The 19015-nt window shown below is 49.0% G+C and overlaps 1 protein-coding gene across 8 annotated transcripts in view; it reads left to right on the forward strand.

Annotated features, from left to right (window-relative positions):
* PIK3C3 (phosphatidylinositol 3-kinase catalytic subunit type 3) overlaps positions 1–19015 on the forward strand; it is a 101895-nt gene that overhangs the window by 73606 nt on the left and 9274 nt on the right. Inside the window, exon 23 of one of the 8 annotated variants that reach the window (XM_044431226.1) lies at positions 9343–12066. The exons of 3 other annotated variants lie outside the window; for them this stretch is intronic. In XM_044431226.1, coding sequence (XP_044287161.1) covers positions 9343–9555 — 213 coding nt within the window. In that variant the 3' untranslated portion in view covers positions 9556–12066. Of the gene's footprint in view, positions 1–1983; positions 2548–6372; positions 7063–7121; positions 8567–9342; positions 12067–19015 lie in introns of those variants that run through there. 4 more of the 8 variants (XM_044431219.1, XM_044431222.1, XM_044431223.1 and 1 more) reach the window with 4 other exon arrangements.

A 19015-nucleotide genomic window follows, 5' to 3' on the forward strand; every position in this document is an offset into this window, starting at 1 on the left:
GAGACTTTGGTAAGGGGTGGTATATAAAGGTGATAGGCAGGCAGGCAGGCAGGCAGAAAAAGACAGACAGACAGACCGACTGAGAAGGGAGGGAGGGAGGGAGGGAGGGAGGGAGGGAGATGGTAGCAGGGCCAATATGGAGTCAGCTCAAGGAGGAGAATGTAGTGGCACGGTTGTCCTTTGTCCATCTACCAAGCCAAGAGGGCACCTCCCTGTTATGAAAGCACTCAGGATCCAGGAATAGAGAACAGAGGTGCTACCGCTGAATTAAAACAGGCCAGGTACCTGGAGTTCACCCAGGCCAAGCCAGCCCTCCTTTTGCAGGAGCCAGAGACCCCGGCCTGAATTCGGGGACAGCCCTGCCATACCGACTCGAACCATCGCTCTCTTGAGCTCAGTGGTGCCCACCGGGAGAGCACTGGCTGTCTGGGGTTTCAGGCAGGTGCATGGGCAGCCCTCTAGAGATGCTCCGGGGGAACCAGCCCTGCAGGGCATGCGCTGTGCGCAGCTTCTCTGGTTCTTCCGCCGGTCCTTCCCCAGAGTTCCCACCTGGCGCTCAGGTAGCCTCCAAGGCCACGGAGGACCCGAAGACGTCCCAGCCCTGGTAACGTCTGCAGTGGCTGGGATCTCGGGCCTGCGTGTGGGGCCACTGTGTTGGGAGGACCATGTTGGACAGGTCGATTCCTCCAGGCCTGCTCACCCAAGGCATCTCAGCACATGACAGCAGAGGCCGAGGTTTCATGCCTGTGTCTTCCAAGCCTCGAGGGAGCGCCATGGAAGCTTGCCAGCCCTCATCCCCACACAGATCCTGACTCGTTCCATTAAAGCGCCAACTTTCCTAAATCTCACACTCACACGCTCCTCAATTATTCACTTCCCCCAACCCTCCTGTTCTTCACTGTCCTTGGAAAGGCTGCTCTGTTTTTGATGAGAATTGCATATTTTTAAATAGTCCACTCTTCTCAGATACTTTCGGATCCCACCTTTTAATTTTTTATCCAGATGGCAAAGTTTCTTCTTTCTTTCTTTGTACCTTTTCAGGAAAATCTGTATCATCTAATGCTACCATGGCATGGATTTTTAGCAAGACCACCATGGTGTTTTCTTTGATATAGAAAAGAATTTTCAATTTTTGGCATGCTATTACCATAAAGCAGGCCCTGGTATAGCTAGACATGGTATGAAGTGAGACTCTTAGCTAATGAGTAGCTTTTTTCCTCCCTTGCTGAGCACAGCAGCTGCCCCACGGTGCGGAGAGAGGAAGAAATCGGGAATTCCTTGGTCGTGCATCGCCTCCTTGACCTATGGGTCTTTAATGCTCTGAATGCCCTGCCCCACTGTACAGAGATATAGGGCTTGGCAAAGATCCGGTCTCAGCATAGTTCTGCTCCAGGTGAACAGGTTCCTCACCCGTGCCATTGGATAGATCTAAAAGCCACCGGCATTTCCACTTCAGTAAGTCACATGAAGAGGTTGTTATTGTCTGCAAGGGTGAATATTCCAGGGCAGTCCACTGATTTAGGAAAGGTTTATTTGATTAACTATCTACCTTCCAACCCGCTTTAATTAAATCGATTGCAATTAAAGAAACGTGCATCGTAGCGAAGGCTCTGCAGGTATGCCTCCCCGAGATACTGAGGTGGGCGGAATGCCTTGCAACTGAATCAACAAAAAGCTTTGCTCGTTGTGAGATTGTTGCTGCGAGGCCATTTGTTAGTGTTTGTTTTTCATTCTGTGTGAAATAGAGCGAGGGGAGCTCAAGCGTAGAGTGTGTGATTTGTATGCACGCTTTTCAGGTCCGGTCCCCAGTTCCAAGGCTTCTGCAGAACAAAGACTTCTGCCCAGGACCTCGGACAGCAGCTGCCAGAGTACAGCTGGCCAGCAACCTGGATCAAAGGTCTGCCTCGGCGTGAGGCTGTGCTCATCTTTTACAAAGCCTTGTATGTGTCGTACATAAATCCTACTTTTTGCCCTTTTCTCCAGCTCTTTGCCTCCCAGGCCTCCCCACGTGACTTACGCAGATAAGAAATAAGCCAGTCCTGGCTTAGAAGCTGAAAGCCACAGAAGAGAAGGGAAATCGTAAATGCGGACGTGCAAAGTACAGCAGGGCATGAGGCTGGCGCTCAGCACTAGGGATGGGCTGAGCCCTTTTGCAGTCCGTCAGACTTCCTCCAGGGCTTGGGCCTGGCCAAGGAGCAAGCGAGCTGAGATCGAGTCCATGAACGCTCGGGAGCACTAGTGGCTTCTTTGTGCAAGGTGCAGGATGCATCATCCCTTGTGCAGAATAGGCAAAGTGTGTAAGTGTTTGTGCAATGCACACAGTGCTTTTCACACTACACTTCTGGTGTGTGCAGATGCCTGGAAGTTACATGTGCAGGAGGCGAACTTGCTTCTCGACAGATGTCCCCACGGATGCTTGGTGCAAGGCAGACCTAGGGCAGAGACGAGGCAGGCTGGAGCCTGGGAGCTGAGCTGAGGAGACCTGGCAAACCAAACCAGATGCCCCACACAGCTGTCAGCATCTGGGACAGGGGCAGCTGACTTGCAGGTGGGATACTGGGACCTGGGCCACCAGGGTCAGTCCAAGAGCAGAGTCACACAGTCCAGAGTGAGGGCTGGGAGTTGAAGCGCAAGGCCGAGTCCATTCAAGAGGCAAATGTGGCCAGACAAGCAAGGAGTCGGGAAGCTGAGAAGGGAAGCCAAGGGAAAGAGGTACCTTGAGGGCTGGAGCAAGGCAGGCGCAACATCAAAGCGTCCGCAAGCCAGCAACACATAAGCAACTCAGAAAACCCTTGTTACCAAGGCAGCTTCTGGGAAAAGAGCCAGTTCTTATGCAGCCCTTCTCCCAGGACTCCCAGGTGGGGTTCATGAGAGCTCTGGTAGCTGTGTTAGACTGGGGTTGCAATCCTGCAACTCCCGGGGCTGCCGTGCTTGTCTGGACCAGCAGAGGGAGCCCTGAAGCTGCCTTGGGTCTTGACAGCATCTGTACTTCCAACTGCTATGCTGGACCAGGGATGCACCATCTTCACAGACCACTTTACAGATTATGTTTCTCTGCCCCAAGGAAGTTAGAATTACAGAATTGGGCATGAGAGGAAAGATGGGGGAGCACATATTTAGGCATTGTTTCAACATTCAAGGACGGATGGCTTTGAGGATAGATGTAAAACAGGAGAGCTGGTGCCAATGAGATCTCCTGCAAAGACCCGAAGAAGTGTTCAAATGAGCAGGACAGCTTTGGATGGGAAGTGGGGGAGCAGAGCCCCAGAAAGATGGGCAAGCAAAGAGGAGAGTCGATAGGGAGCCCCTGGAGTTCTTGGAAGGTAAGACAAGGAGCAGGCAGGAAGCCGCTGTTGGGATTTTTGGATGGCCACCACTTAGCCAGCATTCAAAGAGCGGTGAACGACTTCAGGGCAGAGCGCTGGGCAGAAATAACATGAGCAAGGGTCATGAGCGAGGCGTCCCCTCCCAAACAAGACGGGCACTTCAGCAATGATTAAAAGAGACTTTATTCCATACAGGGGTCAGCATATTCACAAACCTCAGAACACACAAACCAGGTGGAAAGTTGACCCCTCGCTCTGCCCCCTCCACCCAAAGCTTTGCTCATGGACCCTTCGGGGCCGGTCTCTGGAGGGGGGTGCGCTATGGAAGCGGGCACGCCGATGCTCTTCCCAGTGAGCCCCTAATTCATGGGTCCCCAAAGTACGACCCGCGTGCCAGATGCTGCCCACCATGCCCATTTATCCAGCCCCCCTCAGAGGTTTCGGACTCACTCGGAGAAAACGATCTCCGAGCGAGCAAGCTGCTGCCTCGCCGTGCGTACGCCCGCCACTCCCACTGCCTCGCCTCCTCGCCACACCCGTGCCCACCATTGCGCCAGTCTCCCCGCCACCCCGAGTGTGCCCACGCCCACCGCCGCCACCTTTCAACTGGCTCCCACTGAAAAAGTTTGAGGACCCCTGTCCTAATTGGTCAGCTGGCGAGTGCGTTGATGGGCCCTTTCGTCCACGTCTCCAGGGCCGTCAAGTTCTCCTCCCGAGAACCCCTCCCCAGCCTGTTCCCCACCAGTTTCGTTTCATTGATTGATTGATTGATTGATTGATTGATATCCTGCCTTTTTCCTACAAAGGGCTCAAGGCAGCTCACATCATTCTCCTCCTCCTCCATCTTATCCCCACAACAACAACCCTGTGAGGTAGGTTGGGCTGAGAGTCTGTGACTGGCCCAGAGTCACCCAGTGGGCTCCATGGCCGAGCGGGGACTAGAACCCAGGTCATCTGAGTCCCAGTCCCATGCTCTTAACCACTGCGCCACGCTGGCTCTCCAGTGTTCGTTCCCACAGTCAGGAGTGGGAGGGGGCTCTGTGGCTGTCCTTGAAGTGCTTTGATCCAGCGCTGACTCAGGCTGGCTCACCCGGAGGGTTTGGGCAGCCGGGGCCTCACTACTCTCACCAACTCCAATATCAGAGTGAGAACTCTGAGCCAGGGCTGGGCCAGCTCTCCTCTCCCCCTCCTCCGAGTCTGAGCCGCCATTCCCACCAGAGCCCTCCATCTCTTGTGCACGCCTGGGAATCTCATCCGAGCGCTCACACACAACGACAAGGAAGGCTCGATAGGCAAGGCTCACTGTGCTCAGAGAGGGATGGCCAGAGCTTGAACCAGAATTTCAGAGGCAGTCTCGAGAGGAACAGAAATAGCTCTACTAGTTCCAATAGCACATGAGTTGTTCCAACTGCTGGTCTGTGCCCCATGGGCAACGACCTCTGTGCTTGGACTGAAATCAGGCAGGCCATAGCTCGGTCCATGCACATTCTGCAGCCAGTCTGAATGCTCAACGTGTTCGTGGACTGCGGGCAAGATAACTGAGATGTCCATAGCACTCCGAAGTGGCGAGAGAGTCGTCTTAAACTTCCTTCAGCTCAAGTGTCTCCAACTTGTTTAAACAAGCTGATACTGTACATTGTTTTGAGAAGAATTTAAAGAGATGTTTTCGGTGTCTTGATTGATTTTCCCCCTCCCTCCTCTCCCCCCACCTCAAGCCTTTAAACAAGAAATCCATATATATTTCGAGAAACTCAAACAAGATAAGGATCCATTTTGCCTTGACCTGTAAAATTAAATTACCTGTCGGTGCCTGAATGAAGTCAATAGCCCATTTTCGGCCATAATATCACTTTCATGGAAGGAAGGCTGGAGGGGAAAGACTTGTAAAGCACGCCAGCTTTGCCTGGCAACGAGGCAAACGTAAGTATTTGCCTTATGCAGAAGGCACTTCTAAGTCTAGTTCCTCATTTGACCCAAGTGGCCTGAAAAGCACCTGCCAAGATTCTTCCTTTTTTTTTTTGTGATTCTGAAGGATTCTAAATGTTTAAAGAGGTTCAGAAGCTGAGGCTTGGGCTGGCTTGCTGGAGGTTTCACACGAGATGCTGATCTTATGCCATCTTCCTTTGTATCCGTGCTGTTTGAGAACCCAATTCGGTGTGTTGGTTGCGGAGGCTGGGACTCTCCTGCCAGTCCTGATGGCCCTTGAGTTCTCTGGATTGAGGTTCTCTGTGAGTCTGCCCTTGTTCTCCAAGTGCTGGTCTGGATGGTGCTGATGTCAGGAGGACAGTCCTGTGTTTTCCAGAACAAGAAGAGGACCTCTGTGATGGAGTGGAGGGTGGTGTTGGCCTGAGCCAAGGGGAAGCATTGGTTTGCCAAATGCATTGGAGCGGCCCAACTGGGGGGGGGGGGGGCATGCATGTGGGCAAGCGTCTGCGTGCGTCTGGACCGATGCCAGATGTTGCTCTTGGGGCTGAAAACATCGTGCGTATCTGACCCAACAGGATATTTTCTTCCGTACGTTCCTGCCTGCCTGCTTGACATGGCTCTGCGTAGGTGCCCAGGGACCCCTTGTAAGGGATGCCGCCTGGCACGGGGCAGATGAATCGATCGGGAGTCTTGTGCTAGGCATCTTTGCGGGGTTGATTCGGAGGGTGTGGGGGGAGAGCTGATGTTGGCCTTGTTCCTGCTACCCTTCCCGGAAGGTGTTTGGGAAGAGAACTTAACGCTGCTGGTCTCCTGCCTCGTCACTGACGGCGCTGGTGAATAGCACTTCATGCAAGTGTGTGCCAGTGGAGTGCCTGTCCAGGGTGCACAGGGGCGCTCACGGTGAGAGAGAGAACACAGAATGCCAACAGCAAAGAACACGGAGACAGACAAATATTGTCTCAGTACTATATACTAAGTCTCTCTCTCTCTCTCTCTCTCTCTCTCTCTCGCTCTCTCGCTCTCTCGCTCTCTCGCTCTCTCGCTCTCTCTCTCTCTCTCATTCTCTCTCTCTCTCTCTCTCTCATTCTCTCTCACATCCACCCACCCCTACCCGTTTCAGTCAAATGCTATGCCGGGTGGAAGGAAGCAAAGTGCTGTTTCTAACAGCAAATACACGATGCAGACACAAAGCATCAACAAATGCAACTCCAGTGCACGGGGTTGGAGCTGATTTCAGGAAACTGTGGGCTGCGCCAGAAAAGGCCGGGCCACAGGAGCAGAGCAGAGAAGCTTCAGCAGCAGCTCCTCACAGTGGTGCTGCTCCCGAGCCCCTGGTCCAGGGATTTGGGGCTATGGGGGTGTCAGGTGCATCAGCTCCATCAGGCTGTTGGTCCTGGGAAGCGGCAAGCAGGAGCACTTCTGTGGTTTGCTGTGCTTAGCAAGCGGCATCCGGGAGCCGTATCCTTATGGTGGAACAGAAGCGGTAGCAGACACACCTGTTGTTCCTGCCATTGCAGGTGTGACGTTGCCAAGTGCAAAGGTAGTAAAAGGGAGGGTCTCTCACAGGCAGCCTTGCAAGTATCGGTTCACCAATCCAAGAGTGTGCAGTTCCCAGCCTTTAGTTAGGCACGGTCGGGCTGTACAAAACAGCCCATTGTATTCTCATCAGTAGTACCAAGAGAAGTTACTGGTGGCTGAGGAAAGACCGAGGAGAATGGAGAAGGGAAAACGCATTTTAATTCCGGATGGGCGCACTCACCCCAAGTGAATTAGGTGTCCGTTAGAGAAGTGGCAACTCTGCCCATGTGAGCTTGGCTGAGGGCTTTCCCTTTAATGCACCGTCTTCTTTCTGTGTTTTTATCTTGCAAGCTGCAGCTTGTACCCCTTAGTGCAGCGGGATGTCAGGCATCACCAAGTAACGCCCCCTTTCGGATTGCCGTGTTCCACGTGGCTGGCCTTGTGACGCTGTCGCGTGAGGATTATACTCAAACGCTTGCATGAAGATGGGCTGCAGACCGTTCTCCTCCTCGGCAGCTGGAACTGTGAGGGCTGCAGCAACGAAGAGCTGCGACTTCACAGAGCATGCACCAAACTTTAGACACATTCCGAATGCAGTTGCCAGTGTGGGAGGGCTTAATCTAGGCTTGCTGCAAAGGTGGCATTTCAACCAACCAGCCCTGTCGTTTTGAAATCCTAGTTAATTTTAATGGCTTGGACAAGCCTAAGTGCCTTGCTGGGTTAGGGCAAGAGTCTTGGTGGGCCAGCCAGTTTTGTCCAGCAGTGGTCAGCCAGAAGTTCCACAAAGAGGACAATCGGCACATAGAGATCACAGCCTTGGGTGACTTGATCCAACAACCAGTAAACAAAGCTACGTTTCCTCTGAAGGGGAAGGCTCTGTTTAGCCTCAAGTGTCATTTCCCTGGGCCAAAAGGCAGAGTGCAAATTAAAAGAATTAAAACGTTGGCTAGCGGCCAGGGGTAAAATTGAGGAGAGTCCTTTAAATGCAAAGCCATGCGTACTGTCCAGTGCATCAGTTTCGTGTGTGCGTGTGTGTGTCTCTCTGAAAGAAATGGTTCAAAGATTCCAGCGAGGCACATGGTGAGCAGATGTCAGGAAGGGGTTTTCTTGCTCAGAAAGAAGGTTTGTGTGTGTGCTTTGGCCATTTTTAATCAAGAGTACAGTTGCTATAGTGATCAAGAAATATTTTGGTAGACAAACTCTCGCATCACTCTTCACTATCAGTGGGTGTAAATTGGTCTGTTTAAGTAGACAAAGACCAGAGTATGACAAAAGGGGAAGGGAGGGATTTTTTCGTACTTCAGGACTTTGAAATCATGCCACCCGTAAGCTTCAGCACCAACAGAGTAAAGATCGTGAATAATCAGAGCTCTCACTTCCCCATAATTGTTACAATGAGGAGCCAGAACAGAAGGAAAGGTTTTATCCTGCGATAGGTGGGGGCAATGACTGCGCCTCAGTCACCTGCTACTTTAATGAGTTTAGTTATATCACATTAAAATTATGAAGCGCTTTTACCATCTTTGTGCTCGTGTCCTTACAAGGAGAGAGAAGCATCTTTAAGGACAGGCTTATAAAATGGGAGTAGAGGCCAGTGTCGTCGGGGAACCTGTCCCCCCAGTCAACCAATGTGCATTCCAGGAAGCAAAGCGATACGTTCTTTCTGTGCCCACTCTGTGCTTTTATCCGGCCCCTGTTATTTAGCCCTGGCTATTTTATCCACATATGGTCATCCTATTCAGATGTGACATCTCCCAGCAACCACAAGGGAGTCGAAAACGGGGCCATTCTGCCAAACCTGCAGAACAGCTGCTGTGCTTTTTATTTATTTTATTTATTTATTAAGACATTTATATGCCGCCCCATTCGCCGAAGCCTCGGGGCGGCTCACAATATTTCCTTTTCTTTCCCTATCCATTTCCCCTTGTGCCATTCCTTTTTTGACTGCAAGTCCATGAGCAGAGACCATCTTGTTCACACTCTGACCTGTGTGTCCTCTGCAGTGTTTATTTATTTATTTATTTATTTATTTTTCGATTTATATCCTGCCTTTTTCCTACAAAGGGCTCAAGGCAGCTCACATCATTCTCCTCCTCCACCTTATCCCCACAACAACACCCCTGCAAGGTAGGTTGGGCTGAGAGTCTGTGACTGGCCCAGAGTCACCCAGTGGGCTCCATGGCTGAGCGGGGACTCGAACCCAGGCCGTCTGAGTCCCAGTCCCATGCTCTTAACCACCGCACCACACTGGTTTGAGAGCACCCAGCATATTAAGCTATAGCCAGGAGACATGGGGAGACGGCAAGGCTCATGGTGAGGGGGGGCTGGCCTGGATGTGAAGGACAGAAGACTAACGTGCCCATGTGCACAGTGGGCCCTCCACGAAAGCCCCCTGTGACCATCTTCCCCAGCAGCACCATTCCTGCCCTGTGCTCCAGCCTCCTGGTTTATCTACTCACCAGTCAGTAAAGCTTGGGAGAGGTAGAACGGTTTCTTTGCTTTTCCAAGAATGTTGGGGTATCTCCAAGCGTGTTGAGAGCAGCCTCTCATTTCTCCCTTGGCTTCGTTTCAGCCGCAGTTCTCTCAGCACTCAGCATCCGATTTGTTCTCAGAGGGAGAAATACATAAAGCACTCCAGAGAGAAGCACGCAGCAGGCAGACATTTGGACGGGAAACGAGGCGAGGCCTGTATAAATTCAGACATTTTCTCTGCGGAATTGTCTTCCCCTCTGGTGGGGTTAGGCAGGATCCCCAGGGACTGCCTAGCAGGAATGGAATTCTATAATCAGCATTCGAAACCAAACTTGGAACTAAATTGTCAAGAGGACTCTTCTGCCAATAGCTGTGAAACATGGTGGAACAGGGGACAGGAAACTTTGAGGTCCCTGAAATCGCCGTTCGTGTGGCTTGCCTTGTGCAGTACAATCCGTTAAGATTTCCACCCATTTGCTGTGCTTGACGGCAGAAGGAGAAGGAGAAACAGAGGCAGGCTTCCCTCTGCAGATGCAGAAGGCTTATAAATCCGTTGTTTTGTAAAAAGGATGAAAGCGCACATGCTTTATGCAGAGGCTATGATTTGCAGGTACGCACACCTGGCACGACAAAGCTTCGTATAGATGCTGATCCGGCACTTAGTTCAGAACCAGATGAAGAGTTGGGGAGGAGTGTTGGGTAGGTTCTTTTAAGTGAAAGAGGAAACAAGAGCAGGTGACCTCAAAGACATTCGATGAACATCTGGGAAGCTTTTTAGAGATAGGAAGTCCTGCCTTATCATGGGAAGAATGTTAATAAATACTGGTTCATACATACAGAGAGAGAGAGAGACTTTTTTACTTTGCTTCTGTCTTCTGGCACTTTCTTGCAATAGGCACATGTCACTGGGGAATGAATTCTGGAGGATAATTGTGGAACAGGGCATTATTATTATTATTAATATTAATTTCAGGCAGTGCTTGCTCTAGAAGAGGGTGCAGATGCAAGTTTTCATACTTCACCTTCCTATTTTTGCTTAGTTCATGTGCCCCCTCCCCTTTCAGTACAGAATTCCGTCATCTTTTGACTGTTTCAGCCTGTTGGAGAAGAAAAGCAAGATCAGAGTTTGCAGAACGATGCTTTCTTTCTAACACCACCCTGGGTGCAAGTTCTTTTGTCTGTAGTGGTTTTAGATCTCTGTCTCAGAGCTGAGCTGCCTCATCCTTCGGCGTGTGTCTTTCATGGCAAACATGACCTTTAAATGAGAAAGCTTTCGGGACCAAGGAGTCATCGCCCAGACTAAAGAAGCTCAGCAGGTGCTTGGACTGCTGAAGCTCCCACCTCTAAGCATTTCTGGCCCTACAGCAGGGGCTGCTGTTGCATCGTTTTTTACCAAATTTGTACAATGGTCTGGAGCAGCGATGTTGCTAAGGCTCTCTATTTATTTTCTTCCACAACCCAGCAGTGTCTGTCAAACGTCGCCCGGTTTTAGCTATTAGAATTGCCCTTCTCTTAGAAGCAAGGCAACAACAGGTTCAAGCAGTCCCCAAAGGAAGCGAGAACTTACTCTGCAGGGATATAATGGGGCTTAGCATTTGCAAATCATTTTGCATGTAGAAATCCCCGTGCTGAAGTGTAACTAGTCCCTCTTGCACTGTTTTTTTAAATGAATTGATTTAATGATGGGCTGGGCAGGAAAAAGAGGAAACAGCAAAGAGGCAATTGAGTTCTATCTCCTCTCATTCCTTACCACCTCAGAGATGGACTTCTCTAAAGGTAACAGGAGAGAGACCTACCCCTTCTGTAAAATGGAAAGCGACTGGATCATGACGTATGGCCTCTCAATCCTGTTTTCTGGTCTGTGGTAGTACACTAGATCTTAGAAACTGAAACTTCCATTCTTCCTAGTCTGTATTTTATGCCCAGCCCAAAATTCCAGTTGGCTAGAAACTCTTGTATTTCAGTTTCAATGTTTCTGATCCCAGGTGTCATAAATGGGAAATTCCAAAAATTGGAGATGTTGTGCCCAAAGTTGCCTTTATTTTGGTGGTTGAAACCTACTCATATTTACATAGTAATTTATTTAGTACTGAAGTCATAGCTGCAAAAACCTTCTATCTTGCTTCTATTCCCGTCTCTCTCTTCCTGCATGTATATGTGTTCCTATTTCTGATGATTCAGCCACACACCCAAAAACCTAAACCACAAGGCCATCAGTGTGTAGAAATGTGTAGGATTGTAGACTGGGATGGATCCAAGGTAGAATGAGATCTGTTGGTGGATTTGGGGGTGATTTGCACTAGATTGGCAAGGGTTCCAGACTCCCCATTGTTCACAAATACAATACGACTCAGTCCATGCCAGGTTGGCCAGTACAATGCTGGTTCCTGCCCTGAGAACCCCTGAATTCTAAAACTTCTGCTTAAACGTCCAGAGGAGTGTTGCCCCCACCTACGTCCTCATGAGTGCCGGGCCTGCCTCCTCAGTTCCTGACCCCCCGTGTTGAAGGGGAGTTCTGCTAAAGATTGCTGGAAAGCAAGGAAAGTATGTCTTGCTTTTCCCTCCAGGCTGTGGGGACCTTTGGGCAACACACCCCCGGTAGGCCCCCACTGCCGTAGTCACCTGGCACCCTCGTTTATCCTCTTCCTCACCCCGGCTTCCCGCTGGATGGGCACACAGCCAGTGGCTTCTCCACCACCTCCGTTCCCTTGTCCAGAGTGAGCAGCTGATGAAGAAGCAGGTTCCACTGGCAAAGAGAAGCAGCAACTCCAGGGGTCTTCTTGGGATAGGCCCCTGCCTTGACTCAGGCGCTGGGAAGGATCGACGGTGCGGGGAATTCACCCATATCCTACCAGAAGTCCCCTTCAGGCCTTGCCGCCCGAAGTTGCAAGCTCAGGCACCGAGGGCGTTGAGCCCTGCCTGAGAAGGACAAGGAGGGTCCGCTCCCAATGTGTCCCCCCCCCACCTATTTAGTGCTCCCCTCAGGAACGCAGGCACTTGTGTGATGGTGCATTTCTTTTCCTCTGTCGTCTTTCCATCTGTGCATTTCTAGAAAAGGCGCACAATGGATCTCGTAAGCCTGGAAACTGCCACTCCTTGCTGCAGACAGCAAGGCGGGGCGGGGGGGGGCTCATCAAAAGCAGGCCCTTTAGATGGAGGTTGTGTTCTCCTGGACATCCAGACAAGGCCATGCTTTGTCATGGCTTGGATCCCAGGGAAAAGAAGGCTGGCTTCTCTTCCAGGGTAGAACGCAGGGCGAGGAAAGGCCGCCTCCTTCCAAAATGTTCCTTTGCTGACATTACAAGCGAGCAAAGAGACGGGATTTCTGTGCAGCAGTCCATTCATCATAGCAAGTCTCAGCAGCCCCTATTAACCTTGCTGGAGGTAGATTGCCGTAGCAACAGGTAACTTTCAGAATGATTGGCATACAATTAATCTTGTGAATGGAGCGTCGTGGTGGGTGGGTGTTGGGTGGGGGAGGAACGGTTTCTCCAAAGAGGTTTTCCTGACAAGCTGTGGACTGGATGTGAACCACCTCTGGGGTGTGTTTTCTTCTTTGTTGTACACGACTCCCAATCCACAGCATTTATTCGTTGTAGAAGAGTTATACACCATTCTGTATTCCGGTATACAGAGCGGTGAACAGCTAAAAGACAGATGAGAGGAATTAAGCAATATGTTAAAGCAGAATCGATAAAAATGATGGCTGGTCAGTCAAGGAAGGCTTTGTGAAATGAGCTTTCAGGAGGCATCAAAAACAACGCCGTGTTGGCACCAGTCTGACCTTTAGCGACAGGGAGGTCCAGAGTCCACACTGGGTGGACTCCAGTCAGTCTGTAGGCCCACCAAGAGCACGGCATCCCATGACCTCAGTTGACTAGGCAGGTTGGTATGCAAGAGGCAGCTCTCTCTGGTGATCATCAAATACCATGTTTGTTAATTAAAGATGGGATAGTTAATGAACTGATGCCAGGTTATCCTGAGGAACTGACACAACCATTATTTAGCCTTCAGATTGTAAAGCTGGGAATGGAACACAGACCTTCCTCGCTCAATCCATACGTCATGGGCAGCCTTCTGCCTGAAGCCGCGAGAAGAGTCCCTTGGACTCGCCTAAATGTATCTTGCCTTTGTTCTGCTACTAGCTTCATCGGTGTCAAGATCACGCTACTCAATTTCTTCCAGGCCGTTCTCTCGCCTGCTGCTAGGGAGAAGTGGAGCAGCCATAGCTTGAAACTTATACTTCGTGTGTAGAAAAGTCCTAGTGTCGACCCCCAGCTTCTCAATTTACAAAGAGGGGTGAGAGGTGATAGGGATGACCCCAAACCCAAGATACTGGGCTTCCAAAACCTGGCTGGCAGATGGGCAGCCAGGATCCAGAAGGTTTTGGGGGCTGGGGGTCAGCACAGAACTGCCGAGTTCCACCAGGGTTGTTTCTAGGAGTTGCTTCTTATTTTTTTCTAATTCTCCTTCTCGCTGGGTGGCTATACACAGTTACAGAATGCCCATTATTTACTTTACTTCTAAAATCATCTCTCCTTTTCTACCATATTTCCCAAATAGGAGATGGCTGGATTCCATCAAGGAAGCCACAGCCTTGAATTTACAGGAGAGTACATTCTGCAGGGTTTTCTTGGATTGGGTTGCCCCAAGTCCAAGACCACTTGATGGCACATCCCTACAACAACCAACAGAATCACACTCGTTTCCAAATACGTCAAGGCAGTTGACATCAGCACCGTGTTGTTCCTGCCATCGTTGTGGTTCTTAGAATTAAGTGAGTCTGAAATGCAAACTGACATGTTCGGTGTATCTTCCCAGGTAGGGCAAATAGAAGGCTCTCCTGAGAACCCAGAGCACTGCCTTCAGTGTTGGAAACACGGAGGTAGCTGAGTCCATGTTCTGCCTCTGGATCAGGCTGCTGCGCTACTGGTGATGTCAGCATTTGGCTTGGTTCGGTTCGGTAGCGTATAACGTCCCTCAGAAAGAAGGCTGGATGGCAGCCACTGCCACCCCGTGCAGTTGCAATGTCAGCTTGATGGCAGATGCAGGCCAAAGCACCTGAGGAGTACAACGGCTGGGAAGGTTCCGTCAGGTGCCTCTCAATACTTAAGAAAAACAAGTCCTGCCCACAGGCTTCTAGTCTAAAGGTTAAGCAACCCAAGTAATGAACAGTGTCCTGGGGACTGACTGTGTAGGTAAAGGGTACAGCAGCTCACCCTTGAAGCAAAAGCTTCAGACCGGTTCCTTTGCTTCGGCTCTTCTGTATGCAGCCTTCCCGGCATTTTAAGGGCAGACCGGAAAGATTTGCAGTTTCAGTAATTCCACCTCCGTTCTGCATTTGTATGGAGACAAAGGACACGGGAGACAATGTGGTCAAAGGTTCATTGTGTGCTAGGAGTAAAAAAGTGCTTGAAATCTTTCTCTGACCAAGAAGGAAGCAGCATTATCTGTGATCTTTCCCATCGTCTGACACTGATGGAATGCAACCTGGGGAGCTTTGATGCGTATCAGTTAAAGAATTCTCTTCATGGTTACTGTATTTTCTAAGCACATACAAAGCCGAGAAAACCCACTTTCTTTTCTACTTTTGAAGTTGTTGTGCATCTCCTGTCAATGTGTCGCAAGTGTCAGGTACGCCATTTGTAGGTTTAGGCGGATGGCGAATGCGTGCGCAAGAGAGAGAAGTTGTGGGCAATGCCCTCTAGATGTTTTGGACTTTGGAGCCCATGAGCCCCAATCATCCTAGCCAACAGATTGGGATCATGGGAGTTTTAATCCAAATCATCAGGGGAGGACCAGCTCAAGTCCTGCTCCTGGCGTGGATCCATGACCTGGATCGCCCCAGTCCTATGGAGATGGAGGGAGGGACCTTGTGGGAGAGATACATTGCATCCTTCTGAGGTGAACACTTCCTTACTGGTGACCGATGACATATAGACGCCCATAAGGGAACCCATCTCTTACTGAGTCGGCCTATTGTTCCATCCCATTCACTAGCAGGGCAAGCTTCTCCACAGATTTGGACTTGCAGACTTTGAGTAGTTTGTGCAAAGAATTTTGCAATTTGTATATTTTGCAAAATCACGTGTTTTGCATATTTTTGCAAAGAATCCCATACCTTGTGTATCATACATGAAGAATTGGATACTTTGCACAACGGATGTGCCAGCAAGCCTGAGCATTTGTGGATTGATCTCAACTTGGCTCATTTACTAGCCAGAGCTCAGCATGGGAAAGAGTCCAGTGGTTCCTAAGGAGAGCGATTCCACTGTGATTTGCATCCCAACTCCAGCACTTGAATCTCTCCAGCAGAGGCTCTGCGCTAAACGTCACCCTTTCACCCCGCAAGCTTTTTTCTCAGTGTAGCTGGGATGGTGTTGGACCAGAAGGCATCTTCTATTGCATTCTGGAATGCATGATTTAGGCCCAACAAGTGAGCAAATGAGCACCGTGTATGCTTTTTCCCAGCCTTTATTCCATCTGAATGTGAGGCAACATAGAATGAACTCCCAGGCGGTTCCCCATCCAGGCCAACGCTGCTTTGCTTCTCCAGAGCTGCTGCCTCATGCTCCTCCAGGTCCTCTCCTTGGTTATGGCCAGTATATACAGGAAAGAATCTGAAGCCACATCATGTGGCAAAGAGGATTTGGACCTAGCTACTGCATAAACAGGGGATCTCCTGGAAGCATGGTCTCCTTGGAGGAAGGAAAAAGATGAAAGGAAGCAGCTCCTTCCATTATTACAGTTAGGCCCGGCAGTGGCTAATTGTGCTCCTTTCAGTCAGCGATCTAGAAAGGAACCAGCAAGGGCCCGCAAGCTGTCTCCTGGGCCGAGGTCTTGGCTGGCACTAGAAGGAGTCACCTTGGTCCGATCGTCTTCCATGCATCTCTTGCCACCAATGATCAGGAAGAGGAGAAGTGTCAGAAGGAGGCCCCAGTTCAGCCAGTGCTGAGCCCCTTCCTCCATGCCGAGACAGAGGAAAGTCAGGGCGGTGTCTCTGCAGGGAGGACCAACTGACCGCTGTCAGTTCTGTAGCCCACAAAAAGCCTGCTGGGGAATTTTGGTGGATAAACATCCGATCCGTGCAAGACAGTCGCTTGTGAATGTTGGGGTGGATCCAGGTGTGATCGTTCTTAAAGAGATCCATGGAAAACCAATGGACCCTGAATTAATCACACCCCACTTAAGTCTCATGGATTTCCAGTGGGTACAGCCAAGTCTGGGTTGAACACATGGTGCTGCAGAGCATGCGCAGAGCCCTGGGAGCAGCCTCCTTCCACACGTCCGTCTCTCTGTTCCCACTTAATTATGGAGACTTCTTGAAGCATTGCGCTGCCTCCGCCTCACCAATATGTCTGTGGTGGGGGAGGAAATCAGGACACCCCCGCGTTATTGAAGGCAAACTGTGTCACAGCAGGTTAGCCAAGAGAATGCGAGGTTCTTCCATGTAACTTAGAAATCACAGTTGGCCCTGAAAGGGATTCTGGTGGGCAGCATTAAAAGTACATTCCTATGCATGTTAAAATAGTGTGTGTGGGGGGGGGGAGGTCCCACAATTCCTAGCAAGCCCCATTGTGGCAAGATGTTTCGGGGCTTTTTTTCCTAGCAACACATACATAGGATTTTATTTGTTTGTTTGTTTGTTTATTTCTTTAGGAAACTTCTATGCTGCCCCATTTGCCGAAGCCTTGGGGCAGCTCACAAACATAAATAAATGACATCATATAAAACAATATAATTTAAGAGTATAAATTAAGTCACCCTGGCCAAAGAATAAATAAATAAATAATATTAACAATTAAAATAACGTTTGAATAAAAAGGTCTTCACCTGGCGCCGAAAAACAAATAACGACGGTGCCTCAACTATTCAGCATCAAGTCAAACTTATTGTATCTCAGTATACACGGTTACAGCTCTCTTAATAAACCCTCAAAAGTCAAATACATCTTACACTGTTTGAATTTTATGGTGCGCATCTGTAAAGCACTGACAAGAAACAGAGATGTGCTAAAAGTTACATCTTTGTCAGCATTACTCTACAAGAAACAAACCTTTTCCAAAATGCCCTTTCCTTCGACGATTTTAACCATGGGTGAATATATATCATTCTAAGATCATTGTAAATAGAGCATTTAGGAGTACGTGAACAGTATCTTCCACTGATACGAAATGACAAGTTATTCAACAGCTATAAGGTTGTTTCCTTCTTTTTCTGGGAGCTGATCACAAAAAAATGTGTATCCTGGCTTTTTGTCAGGCTTTGCATCCTAAAATAAACCATGCCCTGGCATCTAACCTTTGGGGAATCCTAGCCTGAGTACATGGTTTCTATTTCATTTTCTAAATTTTAAATTAGGTCATGTTTAAATTAGAGAATTGTTAGAATAAACCCTTAAAATGGAAGAATATTATTAAAAAGCTTGCATTTCCCCCCTGGAAATGGAAATTTGTCCAAAAGGAGACACAGAATTCTCATTTATGAGTTCTTGGACCAATATTGAAACAATAACTTGCCATCTTGCACTGCTTTTTCCATCCCCACTCCTCCACTTTGGTTTCATGACTTATGAATGGTCTAAAATCCATATTTAATTAGATGCTGTAGGAAAGATAATTGTAATGGCCCCTGTAGAAGCGATGCAGAAATTATATCTCAATTTCTTTCCCATCTTCTGCCCCTAAGATACAGTTTGCTAGGGAGACATTAATAATTTTAACGATTATACAAACAGGAGCTGTTTTTAATAGGAATGCAAAAAAAGTGCAAATACTAGAGCTGGAAGCATTGTCCACTTGCTATAATATTCCTTGTTTCAGCTAAAATGGTTTTACAAATGCATAAAGACTCCAGACAAAATTAGCTTTGATTCCCCACTTCCCTTGGCGTATTCCTTCTGAGATCTCTTCTATGATCTGGGTTTCTTTGTAAATGTGACTGTGCTCATTAATCTTGGTTCTTCAGTGACCCCCACCCCAGAAAGAGAGGAATTTTCACTTTGCCACAGCTTCCTCCATTCTGGACACATTTCTCAGAAGGAACAGAGGATGTGAGCATGCTATCAGCAAGAGCGGGGAATTCTGACTTACCTCTTTATTTTAAAATGACCTTATACTGTGTTCCATGAAAACAACTGAAGCAGTATATAAAAATAAAAAGTTCTAAGTACACTGGGCAATTTAAAAGCAATCATTCAGTGCTCCTTGGGGGAAAGAAAAATGTTCCCACCTTCAAAATACTTCAGGAAGAGGGTTATACATTGTCTCTCCAAGGAGGGCATCCTCAAATTGTATTTATTTGTTTTTGAGGATTTATTCCTCTGCCAGGGCAGTGTACTGTTCTGAAACACAACCATACAAATTAAAAATGTGCACAAAAAAATGGAAAAAGCACGATTGGAGCAACATAGACTCAAACCCAGCCAAGACAAAATGGATCAAATGGAATTACAAAACCAATACTTCGGGATGTAGTGTGTATGTACCAGATTCTATGCATCCAAAGTCCTTCACACGGATTATCTAAGTGTAATCCACAAAGCAACCTTGTGACATGCATTAATATTTTTCTCTCCCACCTGACAGATAGGACAGTGAGACTGAGGAGGCATCCTGGCTGAGGCCAAGGAATCTTAGAATAGTAGAGTTGGAAGGGGCCAAGAAGCCCATCAGGTCCAAACCCTGCTGGGTCTTCACCCAGGGAGCTTCCTAGCCACAGCTTGACTGGTGCCAAAAGGACAACAGAGGAGGTCCCAGACGGTCTTCCCTTGA

This window comes from Varanus komodoensis, unplaced genomic scaffold (assembly GCF_004798865.1).
Source record: "Varanus komodoensis strain SLA01 unplaced genomic scaffold, ASM479886v1 scaffold22, whole genome shotgun sequence".
NCBI lineage: Eukaryota > Metazoa > Chordata > Lepidosauria > Squamata > Varanidae > Varanus > Varanus komodoensis.